The following is a 22,597-nucleotide window of genomic DNA, read 5'->3' as shown; positions in this document are numbered from 1 at the left end:
ACTATCTGGAAGCCTCCAGAAAAAAATGTCAATAAAGAGGGAAAGAACAAAATATGAGAATTATAAACCATATCACCTTCCTAGTTAGGAAAAATTAGACAACCTGTGAACTATAAATCAGTCTTGGAAATACTATCATTGGTTGCCTAATGCTCTTGATGTTCTACTATAATTTAATTAATTAATTGAAATAGCCTCTGCCTGTTAGCGCATGTGGTAGCTGTCTTCCATTCATGTCTTTAAAGAATTACACTTCACAGCTAGCTTGTTTAAATTATTCCCTTGCAGATAAAACTAAGATATACCAATATTACAACACAGCTAATTTATTTAAATTGGTACTCTAAGTCTTTTTAAATATAAAGAAGAAAGTATATCCTTAATGCACCCTTAATTCATTGTAAGATGTGGGAACAGACATCTACAACAGTTTAGTTTCTTGGAAACAGGGAAAAACAGCAACAGCAGCATGACAAGAAAACATTAAAGATGCCATTTAAACTGTTGCAAGAATTGAAACAAGCTCATGCTACATTAAATCCATGCAAGAAGTGAAGTGTTCAACTCATCCTCCTCTCTAGAATTCTTGATGAGTCAGTGAAATAGGCAGAAGAAAATGTAGACAGACATTAACCCTTTATCCATTGCTATTCCCTTTGTTCCTATTAAAAAACAAACAAACGAACAAACAAAACCCAAAAGGGTGAAATAAGGAAATGACTCTATAGGTCATGAAGCCCAAACCTCATTTCACAAATGAGGTGAAAACTAGGCCCAAAGAGGTGACATGACTTGTTCAAAGTCACACAGCAACACAATGACAGAAGGAGAACAGGACACCATGAATCCAGCCAGAGGTCTTTCCACAGCTGATGTGCTGGCAGGAGGTTGGAGGGCCCAGCCCCTTTTCCAGAAAACAACATTTCAACTGCATGTACTGGTTCTCCTAGCATGCATGTCTTTCTTTGAAAAAAGAAAGAAAGAAAAAAAAAGCTAATAATGTTCTTTACACTCTTTTGGAGCCTTTTAAATAGATATCAGTGGAACTACAGGAAATTTTAAATATTTATAAGATTTTTTAAATTACTGATCAACTTCTTGTCAGATGACACAATTGTAAAAGCCTATTAACTAATTTTTTGCAAGTCCCAGCCTCTTGCAACATCAATCTAACCAAAGACAACTGCCAAATTAATCTTCCTAAAACAGTTTTAATCATGTCACTCTCTTATGCACAAACATCTGGTGGCTCCCCTTTGCCCACCAAATCAAATGTAAAATCCTCACACTGGCATTCAATGTCCTTCACAAAGTCCCAATCAATCTTTCTTTCCTGGTACTCCTTACCTGTTTCCCAGCCCAACTGCAGCCAGAAGACAGTACCAGTCCTTGTTCTTTCCTGCCTCTTTGCCTCCTCTCACTCATGCTATTCTGGCTTCTTGGCACATGTGCTCTCCTTCCATATCTGCTTGTAGGAAGTCTAGGTCACCTTAAATACTATCATTTTCTGATTGTTCACTCTCTAACCTGATCTGAAACACATTCATGATTAGATATCATCCCTCCTATCTTTTAAACCTCCAAAGACTCCAATTTTTTCTTCTTTTGTGAAGATTATCACACTCCCTTACATTTACATTATATACGTACCTGTTCTAACTTCCTTTCCCATCCCACTGAGCTCTTTCACCACACAGTCCATAGGCTCCCCTGCTGTCAACTTGCAATCAGTATTGTTGATTTTCATGCCAAAGGGTTTTCAGGACAAAACACATAAGAATGATTTAAACTTCACTAAGTTTAACCTTCACTGAGGTTTATGTGGAAGCCCATGTTAGAGGCAAGCCATCAACATGGACGTGGCAAATAAGATGGACAGAGAGGAATAAACATCATGCATTGCTACAGAATGGTGACGGGAGGATGCTGGTATGTGGGGTTTCAGGAATAGCCGTAGTTTAGTTCTTCACACAACTGAGCTTCCCTGAGACCTAACATTTCCTTGGGCATAGAACACATTTAGATGCTTTTTTAACTCTTTCAGCTAATTAGTGCGCTGCAGAAGTCATTTGTTCAATGATCTGGAAGGCGGCGTGCAGCTCCCCTAAGGCCTGCATCTGTTGTTGGGCAGGAAATATGGCAACTTGCTGTGTTTACTAATTGGGTTGGCTAGTAACTTTGTTCTTTTCATTTTTCCCCCCAGTAAGTAATTTTCCTGTTTAAATCATATTATTAGAAATAATCAGCATGCTCACTTTAGAAATGTAAACTTTCATTTCCCTAAAATCTCAAAATGAGTTTGATATTTTTCCCTTTTTCCTGGGACTATTTTTCTTCTTCTAGCAGGTCAGCATCAAAAAGCAATTTGGGCATTCTATCATGCTCTGATCTTGCCAGATGTTCCTGCCACTGCTTTAGATAATTTTCTACCTCACATCTCCCATTCTGTATTCTCAGTCTTTCTCTGAGGTTTATGTGGTTTTAATGATCTAGGTGTATGAGTTTCAGGGAAAGGCCTTACCAGTCCCATCTGTACTTCTCACAGCAAGACATGCAGCTATGCTGCTTTCAGGTTTCTTGGGTCCATTCCACTTCCATGCAAACATACACAGCACTTGATGTGAACAGTTAAATAGCTGGAAAAACAGGCTGAGTCTGTGTAATTGGCCTTGTATACATTTCTCAATCTTGGCTTGTCAACGAGAATTATACTCACACAGGTTAGGGCAGTGGGTGGCCTTTTTCTGAGTGAAATATTATGCACCCTATTCATTTTTTCTTCTGGAAATCTAGAGCTACACCCAGCTCAGAAATGACAGTAATAGAGGAATTTTAGTGCAGAAGATGTGGCATCTTTTTTTTTCCCTCTTTGATAAAAAAAAAAAAATGAACATAGCATTTTTTTCCAGAGGCTTTCCTTGCCTTGATGAGGTTAATATTTTATTTGAACACACTACAAAGGCATAAATAGCTTTTCGTGTACCTTCATTTAGATAAGAATAAAGAAAAGGAGGGCATATTCATTCTCATGATCAGTTCTGCTGAAAATTTTACAAGCTCATCTATTCTTGGAGTGGATCTGGAAAAATGATTTATTAACAGCATCACCGTCCTCAGGACCATACAGTCTCCAATCTGCTGTCAACCTTGCCAATGCCTCCTTGCTCACTGTCCACCCCTATATTTTTGCAGTCAATTTCCAATTCTGCTACTGCTGCTTTGAAATGTCTCTCAAATTTGTCTTTTTGTTTCCCCTGCCAGCCACTTTTCATATGAACTATAGGACCATTATTTCCTATCTGGTCTCCTTTCCTGTAATCTAATCAATTCTCCAGCCTTCCTGTTCCGTGCCCACCTTCTTCTAAAACCCCACTTCTTATCATAATCCCTTGCCCCCAAAATCATTAATGCATATTAGTTGATAGTGAAATCACACATCCTAGACTTCCAGGTCTTCTAATATTTCACTAAAACGAGTATTGATCTTTCACTATCATTCAATATTTTCCGTGATCTAAATAACTGAACACTACTGTCCCCAGTCTTTGTTAACTGTTATGCCTTTCCTTTTGCTGGACAAAAGTCCTACATCTTTGCCTGCTGAGAGCCTACCTATCCTTCAAGGCTGATCCAAAATATTATCTCTTTTAAGGAACTTTTCTGAATCACATCTGATTTGAGGAGTTCTTATATTCTTACAAGGATCTGTAGCATGTCTTTCCCCTAATGACCTCCCTAGTCTTGTAGTACACATGCTTGATTATTTATAATTTACCTTCATACTAGATTCCAAGTACCCGAGTGCAGCACGTATAATGTGTATGTCTGTATGTGTTATTAATTTGTTCAGACTTGGTTTTATATTCCAATATCTAACATGAGGCATACCACATAGTAAATGCTCCAAAAATACACGTTGAATTCAATCAACATGCATTTTCTGAGTTATCCGTATTCTGAAAATTTATGTTCATTTGTCTAGTCATTAATACAAATCTATATAAATTATGCACCTGTCTGTTCTTTTTGACAATTTACATTTAACTAATGGTTTTACTCTCTTTCTAGTTGACAGTTTTGTGATTTGCTGTCTATGCATGTCTTTCTTATCACTTTCAAGCTTGCCCCAACCCTGAGTAGGTTACAGACTTAGGACTCTTTCTTCTGTCTCATTGCCACATTTCCCTGTCATCTCTTTCTGTCTTGTTCTGACATACTTATCTCTCCCTCAAGTTCTATTGTTAAAAGATGACTTGGATATACATATGGCATTATTTTCAGAAGTTTACATTTGGCAATATGGGAGATTAAAAATTAGTTCAGGGGCTTCCTAGGTGGTGCAGTGGTTAAGAATCTGCCTGCCAATGCAGGGCACACGGGTTCGATCCCTGCTCCAGGAAGATCCCACATGCTGCGGAGCAACTAAGCCCGTGCACCACAACTATTGAGCCTGCGCTTTAGAGCCCGTGAGACACAACTATTGAGCCCATGTGCTGCAACTACCGAAGCCCACGCGCCTAGAGCCCGTGCTCTGCAACAAGAGAAGCCACGGAGCCAGCGCACCACAACGAAGAATAGCCCCCACTCACCGCAACTAAAAAAAAAAAAAAAGAAGAAAGCCCTCGCACAGCAAAAAAGACCCAACAAAGCCAATAAAATAAATAAATTTATATAAAAAAAATTAGTTCAGTATACTCTCCTGTCCTTTTGTTTTCTGGAACCTTTTTTCCTTTTCTCGTTCTCCTCTGCTACTGTCACTTTCCCTTTTCTCAAACTTCATTTCTTTCTTTTTTTTCCCCTGTCACGCACCTTGTGGGATCTTAGTTCCCTGGCCAGGGATTGAACCCAGGCCCTCATCAGTGAGGGCACAGAGTCCTAACCACTGGACTGCCAGGGAATTCCCTCAAACTTCATTTCTTTGTTCTAACTCTCTATCCTGCTCTTCCCTCTTGAGTCCTGGTGGAAAAAAAGCATGTTGGAGAAGGCTGGTTAGGGGAAGCAAGGGTAACGTGGCAGAAAGGAAGGCACAGGGCACTGAGACACCCCAGAGACATCCTTTCCTCAGCTCCATCCCTTCCTCAGCCCTCCCAACACCAGTCAATCCTGCAATCCTATCAGGCTGCCCATAAACACCTCTTATCCTTCATTTTCTCCTTTCTACCCACCAGCCATTGCCTTTGGGAAGGCCCACGTAGCCACTGACACACCATTACAACAGCCCTCTGCTCATCTCTACTGTGGTTTTTCATCCGTGGATTGTATCATTTACACTTTTGTCAGAAAGAATATTCTAAAGTGTTCATCTGATCATGTCAAGCCTTTGCTTAAAGTGTTTAATGACTCTCCATCGCCTAGATAAAACCCCCAAGGTCCTTAGACACAAAGATCTGGGAGCTGCCTTATCAAGGCTTCTCTCTCACTGCACTCTCTGATCACATGCTGCTCTCTACCTAGCCAAGCCCCCTCTCTCTTCATCCCAGTAGATCGTCTTCCTTGTAGATGGGCCACTTCCTCATGCTTCACAGTCCATTTCAAGCAAGATGATTATGATAAACACTTTTCTCTCCAGCTCCCATCCAAGATGGAACTAGCCAGTCCCTCCTTGGGGCAGCACCCTATAACACAGAACCTTCATTTACTTCCCTCATAGAACTCCTAACATCTGTTACACTTAATGACTAGGGGCACAGTCAAAGGAGTTAAGCAGCTTGGTTTTGAATCCTGGCTCCACCACTCTCTAGCCATGGAATCTCATACAGTTTATGTAACCTTGCTGTGCCTTACATTTCTCATCAGTAAAGTGGGGACATGAACAGTAACAATTTTACAGGACTTCTGTGAGAATTAAGTTAATATAAAAAAACCCTTAAAACAGTGGCTAGTCCATGATAGGCACTGCACAACTGGTAGCTATTATAACAATTATCTTTTGTATTATTCCTTGCTTGATTGCCCCTTATGCGCAAGTACCATATCTAGTTGTTTTTATCCTCAGTTTCTAGTATAGTCCCTAGGACATATTAGACACTTAATAACTGCTTCATGAAAGAATGAACAAACGCATAAAAATAGGATTAAGAGAAAAACAGACCTTTTATTTCCCCAAATTACAACATGTCCCTTTTTCATTGTTCCCCTTAGATGTGAAGGGAACTGTAAGGGTACAAACACAAATGTTCACAGCATTTTAGTTGAGAGTTTTAATCAAACTTTCCAACATGCACAGAGGGCTTCTGTTCTATATCTCTCAGAATTACAAGAGCATCTATGGGTACGCAGAACGGGGAAAATGCCAGCAAAGCCAGGAAGCAGGGCCGGCTGCATAATTTGTGCGGCCCAATGCCAAATGAAAATGCAGAATCCCTTGTTCAGAAATTCTTATGAATTTCAAGATGGCAACAGTAGAGCATTTAACTAAGTGTGAACCGGTTCTGCATACAGTTGACTGCACAGACTACCCTCCTATGAAGCCAGCCCTACCAGGAATCTAATATCCCCTTCTCATCAGCTCTGCAATGTGTTCTGAAACACAGATTTAGTCTACGTTACTGCCAGATTTCTTTCTCTCTAGATTGAGAGATTCTAGGTTGAGCAGGCTCTTACTATGCCTCTCCACCCTGAACTGTTCAAGATCCAGCCTCCACCATCTACTAGAAAGGCCACTGGCCTCTCCATTTATCTCAGTAATCTAAGCTGCCCATTATATGTCAGGCTCAGAATACTCCTTCATTTATCAAACATTTTGGGGCACAAACCATGTTACCAAAACTCTGCCTATGGTGCTGTGCATATAGGAAGGTCTCATTCTCTGGTTTGCCTCATTTTGTAAAGCAATTTCTGGTTTTTTGTAGGAAAGCCAGTAGTTGCTAATACCTAATTTAAAAAAATAAAGGCAAAGGACAAAATAACCCTCTGGATACATGCACATGTTAAGGGTGATATTAATGAACTGAAGGCTAAATCCTAAGGAAAGAGCTCCCCAGCACAGGCCACTGCAGGAGTTACTTCATACTATATAGAAAATCCCTTAAGCAAATCCAGTTAGACCCCTTCTCAGCTCATCTAGCTCTCAGGCACTGCCTCTTGAGTAACCTCAAATGAAATGCCTTAGTAGAAACAGTGGCAAGAAGTATTATCACAGAGGTAGATGGTAGAACAAGGACAAAGAAAGTAAAATAATTAGAAAAGAAGATATATTTGTCACAGGAGGGAACTTGGGGTTGGGTAAGAGAGAGAGGAAATTAAATTAGAAGGTGGGAAAGAAAATGAAGCTTCTGGCCTGGAAAAGGAAAATCATTCTCTGTGCTCCTATTACACCAATGCGTTGCTGGCGTCCTGTATTAAAATATAAATTCAGTGCAGAGGCAATAAGGCTGGCAGAAACGTGCACAGGCAGAGAGCCAAGAGCTTGGCTGTTGGCAGCCATGCGGGCCCGAGGGCCCCTGCAACAGAATCCAGGTTATATCTGTCAGACACTGAGCCACTGAACACTGTTATTTCTTAGTTAAGGACTCTGGTGTTGGCTTGGAAATCTTCTTCATTTTGGGAGCCATAAACAAATAGTGATTGCATAGCAACAGAATATATTCTTACTTGCTCTGTCTGGTGAGGAATGATAGCAGTGTAGTATTACTGAAATAAATGCAGATGGTGGGAGATGAAGGCTTTCTCCAACAAAGCGCATTGTTTCTTAAGGCTGTTTATGTTTTGGATGAATCTTTATTGAATCCGTTGTGAATACTGAGCATAGAGAAATGAAGAAGAGAAATGTTCTTCTGGAGCAGACAGAGAGTATATATGTAAGCACATAAATGAACAAGTTAATTTCATATTGAGATAAAAATATAAGGAAGGAAATAACCAAGGGGATCAAAGAGAATAACTGCAGGAAAAGTATGAGGTGAGGTTACCTTAACAGAGTATTCATCAAAGGCTACTTTGATAAGGTGGCATTTTGCCAAAACTTGAATTATAGGACTTGGACGGAAAAGGAGGTAGACGTTGTACCCTCGAGGTAGCAGGAACAGCAAGTGCAAAGGTCCTGAGGGAGGATAGAAATTGGCTATTCCAGTAACCAAAAGGAGATCAGCAAGTCTAGGATCTAGAGAGCAAGGGGGAAATATATGGAAGGAGATGGGAGATGTGGGCAGGAGTCATTATGTAGGATCTCATAGACCATGGTCAAGACTCCTACATTTATTCTAAAAGCAACAGAAAACCACTGAGGGGATTAGAAAGGGGTGATAGCATCTGATTTCAGACTTTAAAGATCACATTGGCCACTATGTGTGGAATGTATTGCAGGAGCAGGAATGGAAATAGAAAGACCTGTTATAAGGATATTGCAGTGGTTCAAGCAAGAAATGATGGAGGCTCTGGATTAAGGTGAGGGATGTGGAGAAGGAAGGAGGGAAGGGGTGCACTGAGGTGCAGGGATAACGTCTGCAAAGTCCTGAGTATCAGGAGTAAGTGATGCATCCCTGAGGGGTCACCTCATGAGGACAGGGTTAGATCCTATAGCTTCACAATTAGTAAACACCTTACTTATTTGGGGGCTACATCAACAGCCTCAGTTATTCAGAACATAAAATTTAAAAAAATTTGAACAAGGACTATATATTTAAGTTGCTATGGATTACTCATAGTGGAGACAGTCATCTCAAGTCTGTTTTTACTTCACAAACAATTTTTTTCCTTTTCTTTTTTTTTTTTTTTAAGTCTGATTGCTCAGTTTCCCAACCAATTGCAGATCAGATTCACTACCCCAAAAGGAGGCAGGTAGTGTTTCTAAAGCCTGGAAAAGTAAGAGCGGTAACAGAAGACAATTGATATCTGGGCAAAGAAGGTGGAGACACACAGATATACGAACTTATACACCCAGACCCACAAGTAAACAAGCAAACAAACATTTGAAATAAGCACTCAGAAATATTTTAATCTGGAGTTACTCAGTAAAATGGTCCCACAGACCATGCTAGCCTTTGAAGGCTGGGTGTTCACATCTGGGGCAACTTTCTATCACAAGACATCTCTAAACCACAGACACCTCTCTTATGTGTTCCCATAATGCTCCTTGCTTCCCTTCCTCAGGATGCTTACCACCTGTTGTTTTCTCTTTCTGTATCTGCTACCCCCACAAGATAGGGAATGCTCTGAGGACAGCTCTTTAATGCCCTTTTTATCTCTGTGTCTCCAGGGCCTACCACAGGGCCCCGCATAGAGTAGATACTCAACAAAAGTGTGGTAGGAACCACAGAGCAGCAGCGGTTAATTTACCTCTAGAAGAGACAGCCTGCAGCCCGGTAACTCAGCAGCTATTGTATCAATAGCCAAAGCATTCCCAAGCTTTACAGAGATGTGTATAGGTACAGCATAGGCTGTTTTTTTTTTTTTTTAAACAGATGGCTAGAAAGTTTTAAACCATTGCTTCTTGGCAGAGCAACAAAGGTGGGCTCAGGCAACAGGGCTGATATAATTATAGTTTTGGTTATGCCTGATGTGTTTTATTCTGATGTGCATATTTTGTGTTCCATACACACTTAAAGATTTAATTAAATGTTTTATTATAGGGAGCACAGTGCCAAATATCAGCATCATTACTTTTTTTTTTCCCCCACAGAAACAGCCATTCCCTCATTTTGTTTTGAGATTTCAACACAGATCGGGCTTACATTTACTTCGTCATGTTGACATGGACACTAAAAAAAAAATGCCCTGTTTCTTATTACTTGCCGCTGTCATTGCAGTTTAAGCTCCCTGAGGGCAGAGAATACGTCCTGCCCAACTGAGCCTCCAGCAGTTCTGGACATGAGTGCTTTGCCCACAGTGGGCTCGGGCAAAGAGAGGAAACAGCAAGTAGGAAATCTGAGGCAGTGGCTTCTGGATGCAGAACACAAAACAGAGCAAAGTAACATCAATAGCAAAAGAATAAAAAATAGAGAGACATTAGATAGATAGATAGATGATAGATAGATAGATAGATAGATAGATAGATAGATAGATAGATGATAGATAGAAAGATAAACAGGTAGATAGACAGGGAAAAGTACTGCTTTGATAGTCAAAGATTCCACTAATGACAATCTGAGGCCCCAGTAAATATTCTACAGGATTGTGTGTGTGTGGGGAGGGGGGTTCCTTCAAAAAGCCCTCTGCTAAACTGCACAGGTGCCCAAAGATCTTCATAAAATAAAAACAGGGGGGAAAAATCTCATCCTTGGTCTTTCAGAATGAGTTGGAATACAAAATATCTTAAATGGTCTTTACAGAAAAAAATTCCTCTTCCAAATCTAAATTTATAGATATTTCTCATTGAAATAAAGTTAATTCCCTAAATAAATGACTTCCAAATTTTTTTAAGCAACAGAATCCTCCCCCCACCTTTTTTCTTTCATTTTTTTTTTTCTTTTAAGAAATCTTGGCACTGTAGGTAGTCTCTCCTCATATGTGTAAGGAATGCAAGCTGAGCTGTGCTGGTGGTGAGGATGTATGGGAGCGTGGCAGCGTGTGATGGTGAGGACTTGGGGGTGGGTCAGGAGAGGCACCGGCAGGCTACTTGGCTGCCTAGCTCAGAGGCAGCTCAGAATCCTCAGGAACTGCCTGGCTTGTAAATTACTGTGCCAAAGGGACATACCAATGTATTCTAGTCAAAGCTTAAAACTGCAAATTGAGGCCTGAGCTGCTCACCACCTGGAACGATAGTGAGCTTGAAGAAGATGGTGAGTGGGAACTTAGCAGGGATGGAGAGTGACCATTAGCCAGAGGCAGTCCTCTTTCCATAGACCCCCTTCATGGGGACATATCTATTCCTGAGAGGCCTAAGAATCCCAATCAGAAGGAGCATAAATGTTCTTAATAATTCTACCCAGGGCTTCCTCTTCCTTTCCTGGCAGCAGCAATATTTACGAAAGTTTCACATCCACTTGGAAGGGTTACATCTGTCTTTGTGTCATCCCTGTGCTGTGTACACTTATCCCTCTTTCCTCTCTCTTCCTCCTTCCACTTGGAGAACATGGAAAGAAGGTTCTAGAAGAGGAGCCCTGAAGCTTTTTGGAGGAACAGAATGTGAGCCAGGAAGAAGAGAGGGAAGGTGTTTTTGTATCATCCTTCTAACTAGGAGACAATATGTCATTTCCTTTTTGGCATAACAGCTGCAAAAGCCTTTGCCTCAAAGGAGAAGGACGAAGGAGAGAGTGAAAACGTCTTCCTTCAGGCCTGAAACAAGGAAGAGAATATTAAGACTATTATTGATTAATCAGTTTCCCTACTTTTGAAAATTATAATTATGGCTGCAACGACCCCATCTCCTTTTATTAAGATTTGTTTTTGTCATTATTTAAAACTGATTTCTGCAACATTTCACATGCTTTAATGAAAATTATGGACTATAATTAAATTGCTCTAATGCTATCATTACATAGATACCAGATGAATAGGATTAAAGCAAACAAAGAAATAGCTCTTCAATTAAAAATTATTTTAAAAAGAACTTGGTCCAATTTCCTAAACACGGCAAATGAAGCAGTATTGAAAATCAATGCTACTGTAGCTTTAAATTGGTAAGATCTTAATCTTAACTAAAACCATGTTTGCCTGTAAGTAACCATCTGGATACAATGTTTAAAATTCAGGGGAAATTTTTTTAAAAATCTGAATCATTTTGTCTACACAAAGTCAAACACTTAGATATTTAAAAGAATCTAGGTTAATGCATAGTACACTATCTTGATAGAAAACTACTTAAAAACAAATTAAAGAAACTTCTCAGTAGAGAAGAGAGAATCCATGTCTTCTGAAGCGACTGGATACCAAGTGAAATTTGAGTTTTGATTTGAAAAGGAGCCCCAGCATTCCTAACTAGCAGCCATGTGACCTTGGGTAAGTTATTTAACCCCAACAAACAATAATTCTTCAACTATAGAATGGGTATAATAATAGCACCATTTTGAGATCTTTCTGGGGATTCAGTTTGAAAGAAAAAAAATGGAAGAGTGCTTGGTAACACTCAAGAGTTCATATCCAACTAGAACCTCAGAATGTGACTTTACAAGTTAAACTGTGTTACCCCAAAATTCATATGCTGAATTCCTAACCCTGAATATCTCTGAATGTGACCTTATTTAGAAATAGGGTCTTACAGATGTAATTAGTTAAGAGGAGGTCATTAGGGTGGGCCCTAACCCAATATGATTGGTGTCCCTATAAAAAGTGGTAATTAAACAATTCAAGAGAAAAAAAATGAACAAAACTCCAATTAAAAAACAGGCAGAGGGTCTGAATAGACATTTTTTCCAAAGAAGACATACAGATGGCCAACAAGTATACAAGAAGATGCTCAACATCATTAATCATCAGGGAAATACAAATCAAAACTACAATGAGATATCATCTCACAACTATCAGAATGGAAATTATCAAAAAGACAACTAATAATAAGTGTTGGCAAGGATGTTTGCAAAAGGGAACCGTTGTGCACTGCTGGTGGGAATATAAATTGTGCAGCCACTATGGAAAACAATGTGGAGGTTCCTCAAAAAATTAAATATAGAACTACCATATAAGGTAGCAATTCCACTTCTGGGCATTTATCTAAAGAAAGCGAAAACACTAATTCGAAAAGATATAGTACATTCATGTTCACTGCAGCATCACTTACAATAGCCAAGGTATGGAAACAACCTGTGTCCACTGATGGATAAATGGATAAAGAACACATAAGAGAATACTATTAAGCGATAAAAAAATGAAACCTTGTCATTTGAGACAACATGGATGGACCTTGAGGGAATCATGCTAAGAGAAATAAGTCAGTGAAAGACAAATACTGTATGATCTCACTCATAAATGTGGAATTTAAAAATCAAACAAACAACAAACAAAAAGCAAGCTCATAGATAGAACAGAGGCTGTGGGTGAGGGGTGGGTAAAATGGGTGAAGGGGGTTCAAAGGTACAAACTTCCAGTTATAAAATAAATGTCATGGGGATGTAAGACACAGCATGGTGACTATAGCTAATAATATTGTATTGAGTATTTTAAAGTTGCTAAGAGTAAATCTTAAAAGTTCTCATCATAAGAAAAAAATGTTTGCAATTATGTACGGGGATGGCTGTTAGCGAGACTTACTGTGGTGATTATTTTACAATATATACAAATATCGAATCATAGTGTTGTGCACCTGAAACTAACATAATGTTACATGTCAATCATGTCTCAATAGACAAAGGGAGAATGCCATGTGAAGAGATACAGGGAGAAGATAGCCATCTACAAGCCAGGGAGAGAGACCTAGAACAGACTCTTCCACACAGCCCTCAGAAAGAACCAACCATGCCAATGTCTTGATCTCAGACTTTCAGGCTTTAAAACTGTGACCAAAATTTTCTGCTGTGTAAGTCATGCAGTTTGTGATACTTTGTTACAGCAGCTCTAGCAAAGAAATGACCATATTGGGAAATAGGGCCTTAGCAAAGGTAATTACGATGATGAAGTCTTACTGGATTGGGATGGGTCATAAACCTTATGACTGGTATCCTTATAAGAAGGCCATGTGAAGACACAGAGACACTGAGGGAAGAAAGCCACGTGACAACAGAAGTAGAGACTGGAGCGACACAACTACAAGCCAAAGAATGCCAACGACTTTTGGCAGCCAGCAGAAGCTAAGAGAGAGGCAGGAAGATTGTCCTTCGAAGCCTCCAGAAGTAACCCAAACTGCCAGCTCCTTGATTTTGGACTTCTCAACTCCAGAACTGTGAGAGAATAAATCTCTGGTGTTTAAAGCCACACAGTTTGTGGCAAATTGTTAACAGCAGCCCTAAGAATCTAATACAGGGAGTGTTACATAAGGTATTCTGTCCACTTATAAAGGACTATGTGAAGATTTATGAATAGAAATCATGCTTCCACATCTCATCCAGAGTTTAAGATAATCAAATCCAGAATGAGATGATGTGATTGTTACTAGCAAATATATGTACTGGTGTGATTTCTGAAGCTGGTCATTTCCTAAACTACTTTAGCATGTACCACCATAGGAGGAAGAAAAAGAGGAGGAGAGATATGAAAGGCCAAAAGATTATCAACAAAATCTGTAATGGAAAGTAATGTAGAAGCTAATTAAAGCAAAGACTACATCATAATTATGAAGCTAGTAGTATGCTCTATATGTGAAAACAATACATTAAAACATGTATTATTACACTGGATGGGGAGAGGAAAGCATTTTCTACAGAGGTTTTTTTGTGGCGTAGCTCTTATTGTTGGTGGCATGTCTTATGTGTTTCCAACTTCAACCCTGGTTTCTACAAGAAAAAAAGTATTTATTCCCTGGAAAAATTGAGTTGGACAACTATAACAGCCTTTTAATCATCTGCTTCAGGAGACTCTCTCTGCCTGTCAGTAAACAATGGAACAATTGATGTTGTTCTTTTAAAACTTTACAACCCTTTTAGATCTACTTTATTTCAGAGTTCCAACTTAAACTGTTTAGCTTTTAGAAGACTCAACCACATCTGTCCAAGGATACTAATTCAAATATGAAGCCAAATCTCTGGTTTAACCTGGTTTCCCATTCATCTTCAAACCCCAAATAAACCAGATGTTGTAATTATTCCAGTATGTAGTGATTTTTCTACTAGCAAACTGGCCATCAATTTTATTTCCTACTTGATCTGGGATCCCACATAAATGAAGTTGTTGTTGTTGCTGTTGTATTGTTTTGTTTTGTTCCCTCTGTTCTAAAATCATCTCCTTAAAGGAAATACAGTTGGCCACTAACAAATTATGTATCTTTGGGCAGGATACTTAACCTCTTTGGTCCTCCATTTCTGCATCTGTAAAGAGGGAATAAGAATCTCATAGGATTGTTGTGATATTAAATAAATTAATACGGCTAAATGTCGAACATAGGAAGAGCTCACCAGTGTTAATTCTAACCCCACTTCCCTTAATGTTACACAGAACAATTAAAATAGAAACAATCAGATGAGAATAGAATCATATTACTACTTCTACCCATGTACTCATACTCATGTACTCTGCCTAGCTACATGATCATTTAAATTATTTACTTATGCTCTTTTTAATCTAAAACCTCCAACCGTGTACTAAATCCCATCTTTCTCTAGAGATATTATTGTAGAAGTCTACCATCTTTCTCCTATATTTTTAATTGTTCCCTTCCTACTATATACAAATATTTCTCTATTTCTTCCATTTCTACCTACAGGAACAAAACAACCTCTACTGTCCTTACGCTTTCATTTTTCCTGGTTTTTTTACAGCAAAACTCCTTAAAATAATTATTTATGCTTAGTGATTCCAAATCTTCACCCATTCTCTCTTTGACCCACTCCAGTGTGTCAGACCCACACCACCCCACAAAAGTCCATTTGGTAGAGTTGATCACTTATTTATTTTGATGCATTTTCTTTACTTAGCATCTAGGACAACAAAAATATCTTGGTTTACCTCCCATCTCACATGTAATACTTTCTCAGTCTCCACGGTCTTTCCTTCTCTTCCAGACCTCTTAATGTTGGAATGTCCCATGGATTAATCTTTGATGTCATCTTCTCTTCTCTATTTTCATTCAGTTCCTTTTATTTTCACTCAGCCTCACGACTTTAAATGTTTACCTTCTATATCACAATGAATCCTAAATTTATACCTCCATTTATACCTCTCTCCTATGTCAAACTGTTTCCTTGATGTCTACACTTGGACGTCTAAGAGTCACCTCAAATTTAACATGTCCAAAACCAAACATCATCGTTCTACTGTGCCTCCTCCTAAACTATTCTACATTCTTTTATTTTTCTGTCTTAATTGATGGAAAATCTATTCTTCTAGGCATTCAGACCAAAATCTAGGAATCTTCTCTGACTGCTTATTTTCTTTTGCAAGCCATAACAAAACGATCAAGAAATGCGATGTTCATAATATATCAAGACTACGGCTTCCACTGTTACTCCTCGGGTCTGAGCCTGAACCAGGCTGCTGCATTGTCCAAAGTACAACAGTCTCTTATTTGCTCTCCCAGTGTCTCCATACTATCCTACAATCTACTCTCAATCCATCAGCCAGAATGATCTCTTTAGTATAAAGTCAGATCATTCTGAATCTCATTGCCTCTCTTTTTTTCTCTTTCTACTCTTTCCAGATTTATCATACTCCTAGTTGTTCCTTAAATGCACAAGGCAGAACCTCATTTTAATGCCTTTGTACTTGCTCTTTGCTGTGTTCTTTCCTCAGATACTCATTTCATTTGGTTCAGGTCTTTGCCCAAAAGAGGACGATACTTACTTAAAATTACCTTCACCCTCCACAGCAACACACTCAAGACTCCATACTCTGTTTATTTCTCACCTTCTTATACACTTAAAATTTAGTTGTTTATTGTGTTTATTGTCTACAATGTATCTCCACACACTAGGATATAAGCTCCAGGAGAGCAAGGATTTTTTCGGTTTTGAGTTTTTTTTTTTTTTTCACCCATGTATCTTGGAGGCCTAGAGCAGTAGTCTAATCATCACAGGGTAAGGACTCAATAAACATTTGTTAAATGAATAAATAAGTTAGATAGAAATGTATAAGCATGAAGACAGAGCATTCTGGAATATAATCCCTGTTTAAAATCCTAAACTCACTGACAGTGATAGCAGTCATTTTTATACATATTTAATTAGGAAAAATCAGCCTCTATGTTCAACAAATAAACCCTAAATTTATGGAAAAGGCTCTTGGATGAATTCAGTATTATCTCAGGTAAAGACTACTAAAGCGAGTGTATATAAGTAAAGACTTGTGAAAATCAGGAATCAAATTCTCAAGGAGTCAAGAGCTGTACCACAGCCACCTATACAGATTCCAATTTTCTATCTAATAAATTGGGGTAAGTGAACAAAATGAGTTAACTGCTGCAGAAATGAAAATTAATTCTGTATTCGCCTCATAAGAGCTATGCAAATAATAGTCAAAGTACTGGAGAAACACAAAGCTAAACAGCTCTAGGGTGTCCGTAAGCCAATCAATTTGCTGTGGATTCTCTGGGTCCCTTGTTCCCCCTTCTCATGTTTACTGCCTAATATTTGACCACTTTACTGTCTGCTGGCAGCTCTCACAAGAGAGCAAACTAGAGAAGCAAAATGAAACATAAGCAAATTAAAGCTACTCCTGATAGCAGCCGGGAGGAATACATCGGGATCTTTGTCTGGACAGTGAGAAAACACGTGTAGCACTAAAAGTATTCACTAAAATGGGCACTAAGCACGTTTTCTGGAACTCATTTGCTAACATTGGCTTGACCCAATTCAATGAAGGTGAGCATTACACCATCTAAAATAGGATCAACTTACAGAATAAAAAGAATTCACGACATATTTGAATGTGCAGAAGCAAGGAGGAAGAAAAGGAGGGTAAGAGGATGGAGACACACAAGGCCTCTGATGTAGAAATCATCCACTGGAGGTAATTTAACGTAATGGAACTGCATCTGATATAAGCAAGAACTAGGGCCAAACGTGACTCTACCCACTTACTAGCAGTAGACACTGGGTCAGAATACTTCACTCTCAGAACTTACTTTCAAATTTGTAAAATAAGGACAGTCATATACTTTCTTCATAAAGTTTTGGTGATAAATTATGTTAGTCTTCTACATCCAAATTCCAGTTTCTATCACATGTTGTCTGCCTATTTGGCCAAGTGTTGACAGCCATCTCATTTTAAGCACTCATCCTTTCTTTCAATTTTGTAACGATAAAACCCTGAAGAAATATCTAGAGAGTAATTAACATATGGCTAAACTATCAAGGGAAATTTAAAAAGATGGATTAAAAAGTGCAACTGGGACCTGTTGTAAATGAGAGGCAGCCTATTGGTAAAATATGTTTTTTTCTTCAGTTGCACAGGAAAAAAATATTGTAAAAGCTATATTTAAAAATTATAACAAGGCATCTTTTGGAAGAGGGAGAAGGTGTTCTTCCTTTCATACAAAGTGCAGAAAATGCTTTGTTCTCTGTAAACTTACTTGAATGTAAGTTCTATGGGAAGAGAGACCTTTGTTTCATTCACTACTGATAGTACATATAATAGGCAATGAAGAAACAGTTTTGAATGAATACAGCATACACAGATTGATACAAGGGTGGGGGTCCATCTGCTTCTGCAGATGACCATACACAATTAAAAAAAGAAGAGATAAATAATAAGCTAGAATTTTATTAGCACCTAGATAAAATGCCACACAACTATTCCTATACTTTCTAAACTTCCAGAATTCTATGAAGAACTCACAGTCCGTATGCAATATATTAGTATATGCATATGATTTTTTGAACCAGGAAAATATGATTTCCTGAAATGACCAGAATATACCCTCCATGACAGAGATGAAAAAAAAACTGAACGTTTGGGGAAAAAAATTCTACTCCTCTGCTCAAAAGTCAAGCTCTAAACTTTAATTTTGCTTATTAAAAAGAAAAAAACATTTATATAGAAAATTACATTTAAATTATTTGTTATTTAGATTTTAGGATACTATGCAAATAGCTAATAAATAAGCATAACTTATTTATTAATAACATATTAAATACCAAAGTGAACCCATTTTTTAGAATTCTTAATATAAAAACACAATAGATTCGGACATAAACCACACAGACGGATGTAGGTATCTACAGATCTTGTCCTCAGGCTAATTATAAATTAGTTCAAAGTTTGCCAAAGTAAATAGCACAGCCTACATACTTCTTTGCCAACTCTCTCATAAAGCAGATGGAACCAACAATCCAAAGAACAATGAAAAAGGATTTTTTAATGAATCCATTTCCTTCTGAAGTTGTATAAGAAGAAAGGTCACTTACTTACTAGCTTACCTTTTGATGTCCTTATCATTTTTTGATTGTACATATTTTTATGTATTATGCTCTATTTATACATTCTTCAATAGCATCTTTATTTATGACTTTGTGAATCAACATCTTTGTGGTAGGAGGCGAAAGTCACTTAGCTAATTACACATGCTTGATAAGCTGCATAATAATAACCACTGCAGTATTGTACATTAGTTGAAAGCATGTAAATTACTGCAGTTATTCTCATTTGGGAAAAAACAAGAGACTTTTTTAGTTATTTAAAAACATCTTTGTTTCCTCCATATGTACCTTCTTAAGCATACTATTCTCTTAACCCAAATCATGACATTAATAATAAACATAAAGGTTAAAATCCCATTCTATCAGCCTGACCAAAGAAATAAGAACAAAAACAAAACAAAACAAAACTCAATTTAATGCAAATACGTCTGATCTGCAATTGAGGATTTGGTTATATGAAGCTTCTTCCACATAATGCAATCCCAGCGGGGAAAAAAAAACCAGTTTAGACACTCCCCACCCCACAAGGATGTTGTAATGAAATCTGACTTGGTCCAGCCAGGAGATTAGAAGTGCACAGAGAGAGAGAATGTACAGCACTGGAATATTCATATGACTTCTGTATGAAGATTGAAAATTCTACAAAGTTATAATAAGGTCAAAATAACACTTGGATAATTTACTGCCAGAGAAAATCATACTCTCCTATGAGTGATTTACTGGATGTTCTATAAAAATGGAGTGTGGACAAGCTACATTCAGATGCAAGCTTGCAGCTGTCAGTGTCTACGTTTGCTCAATCTGGCTAGAGGATGATTTGAAGGTTGATTTAATTGTAGCTTCTGAATCATGTTCTTCCCTACGTTTTAAATTGTTTAACATAAATATAAAAATGTTAAAGCAATTTTAAGACTGTAAATATTTAGTATAAAAAGCTGCAAAATCTCATTTTTTTCTGGCAGAGTGACTGAAAATGGCATGTTTGAGAAAAAAAATACTATCACTTAATAATGGTAATTGCCCAATAGTTATGGCTAATTTACCCTTATATGAGAAAGTTCATAGGGTGTTCAGAAGTAAGGATAAACAAACAAAAAACTAGGTTTGTGACTGAACTGATCAATTTTAAGAGAAACAGGAATCTATTATCTATAAATAAGGGTTCAGAGATCAAAGGTGAACATCTGGGAAGGCAGCATCTTTGGGTTCCCTGCAGGCAATGTAACAACCTAAGTATCTTTTCCTCTATATACAAACTCAAAGCAGAGATTCAACTCCTGTCCATGCTACCAGCACCAGCACACAAGGTACCACCAATGAGCTTTGTCAATGTCATCTACTCAGCTAGAGCTCTCCTCAACCATCTTTCTGTTCTTTGACAGGCTTCATTAAATTTAAAATATCACCTAACCATTCACTTTCCAGCATCAGCAAATCATCTTTAGGGAGAATATCTTGTTCTTCCTCTGCAAGCTGTTTCCCCCATTTTTTATTTCCACTTTTATACATACCTCCTTTTCTACATATTTTCTTGCCGGGTTTTCTGGCACATTCCTTGGATATTCTTTTTACTGAAAAATGAATAGAAGACTAGAAAATAACATGGCGCTCCATCACAGACCGCCGGAACATGCAACACCACTATCTAACTTAATACGCTCCTGCATTTACTGAGTGCGAAAGATCCCCAGTTCGTTGAACCTGCACATGCAATGGAGAAATGTTGATGCATCTTCTCAGAAGTCATTCGGTAGGAAATGGAAATTAGGAACCCATTTCTACCTAAATATACGTGCTGCAGAGGGAAAAAAAATGAGTAGGCACAGGAAAAAACATAATAAGACCAACACACATAAACAAAAAGAGTGGCATGCACGCATGTAACGTATGTCTACATGCCAACAGGAAAAGCCATGCATGCTACCAGTACACATGAATTAATATTGTTAGAACAGAAAAGAAAAATATAAATAAATCTCCCTGTTTTTCCTGTAGTAAACTCACCATCCTCAGTTGGGACATATATGTTTAAATACAGGCAATCTTCACTCTGGTCTTGTACATAGGATGAAACCACATCCAAGTTATTAGTAAACCACACAGGAAGCATGACTTCTGGCAATCTGCCATCAATGATATTCTGGGGACACACAGGAGCAAATTGAGTAGCATTCCTGATATCTGACCAAGGAGATGGTGGTTCTGGAGGCTGAAAACGATGTTCCCCTGTTGGCGGGGCTGCATACGGAACCCCAAGAAACTGAATAACAGGACCCAAAATTTCATTATTGAGTTCTTTCTTAATCCCTCTTATCTTGCCGAAGTTGGTAGTCACCAGTGGGTCTGCATCATCCAATTTTTGTGAGAGCACATGGGCAGCCTGAAGCAAACAGCCCAACACACAAAGAGTCAATGAGGCACCCAATCCCCTGTGTACCAAGCATGCCATTACTGCTCTCCAAACATAATTTGGCCACGCGCATCTGGGCAGTGCCATGGTCCCACATTAGTTGTGTGGTTGTCTGGTTACAGTGAGGCAAAGGTATTTGTATCCACTTGAGGAAAACCGTATAATGGTAGAATACACCTCCGATTTCTTAAAGGCAGCTTGTCAAGAAAAGTTCAGAAAGCTCTTCATGCAGCCAGTATCTCCCATTGATTTCATATGTATTGAAGTAGCATCTTCAATCATCACTATTTCTCAGACCATATCCTATTGACCATTCTGTTTTCCATAACGGCAATGTGGCGGAAGTGGCCATTGACTGTACGTTTCCCTCTTATAAATCAAATCCAGTCAGCTGCAGGTCTATATCCTAGAGAAAATGAAAATAAATCATTAGTACAAACAAGCTAAAATAGACAGAGCGATAACTAGATGTTTTACAAGCTACAGAAATACATTAATAGTGGCTGGATTCAGGTGAGTTAAATACTACTATAGGAAAATTATGGTTTGATGTGAGATGACAGGTGAAATAACTGATTATTAGAATATTGAGAAACTTGCCTCCTGACTTTATACTAATTTAAAAGGAAGCAGGCCTTGTCAAAATATACAGTTTCGGGAGCTGTATTTCACAATACAGTTTTCTTAAAATGCTGAAGGTTATGTGTGAAATTTTCCCTTTATTGAAGGTCTTCCATCACTTTAAGGAACCACAGTATTAATCACCAAACATACTAAAAATTAGAATTCAATAGTAGAATACCTTTTTAAAAATATCGGCAGGGAATTAGTGGAATATAAACAAACTTTGTAAGAATGACTATATATACTAAACAAACAAATAAAAAGATGGTCCCCAATCCCGTGCTATATAGAAAAAACAAAGATAATATTAGAACAACAAAACCAATACTAGTTCAACTATGATCATATAAGTGCAACTACCTTATAAGGTCAATCTTCTTGTAATTTCTCAAAAGTAGACATAAAATCATTGGCTATACCTCCTTCACTTTATATTAAGATTCAAGAATTTAGAAGATAAAATGCCTTTAGACACAATTTGAAAAAGAGATGGAAGTTGGCATCGATTTTTGCAGACTATTTTTTTTGCTACATATTTTATATATCAGTAAATCTGCAACAGGAAAATTAATTCTTAGTCAAAGTCAATATATTTTAAATTACAAATGTTCTCACTATCTGTTAGAGATCAAAGGAACAATACAAAAGAAGTGTGGCAGTTTAAAAGAACAACCGTACCTAACCA

General features: G+C 38.0%; 1 protein-coding gene across 3 annotated transcripts in view; it reads right to left on the bottom strand.

Moving 5' to 3' along the window:
• Positions 1 to 22,597, bottom strand: part of NLGN1 (neuroligin 1) — an 805,184-nt gene that overhangs the window by 619,019 nt on the left and 163,568 nt on the right. For 2 of the 3 annotated variants that reach the window (XM_057738870.1, XM_057738867.1), the window contains exon 2: positions 20,883 to 21,694. In XM_057738870.1, the coding sequence (XP_057594853.1) occupies positions 20,883 to 21,375 (493 nt within the window). In that variant the 5' untranslated portion in view covers positions 21,376 to 21,694. Of the gene's footprint in view, positions 1 to 20,389; positions 20,450 to 20,882; positions 21,695 to 22,597 lie in introns of all 3 variants that reach the window. The other variant, XM_057738866.1, reaches the window with a different exon arrangement.

The sequence above is a fragment of the Hippopotamus amphibius genome, chromosome 6 (assembly GCF_030028045.1).
Source record: "Hippopotamus amphibius kiboko isolate mHipAmp2 chromosome 6, mHipAmp2.hap2, whole genome shotgun sequence".
Taxonomy (NCBI): Eukaryota; Metazoa; Chordata; class Mammalia; order Artiodactyla; family Hippopotamidae; genus Hippopotamus; species Hippopotamus amphibius.
The sequence above is the reverse complement of the archived record's forward strand: the minus strand, read 5'-3'. Positions and strand labels throughout refer to the sequence as shown.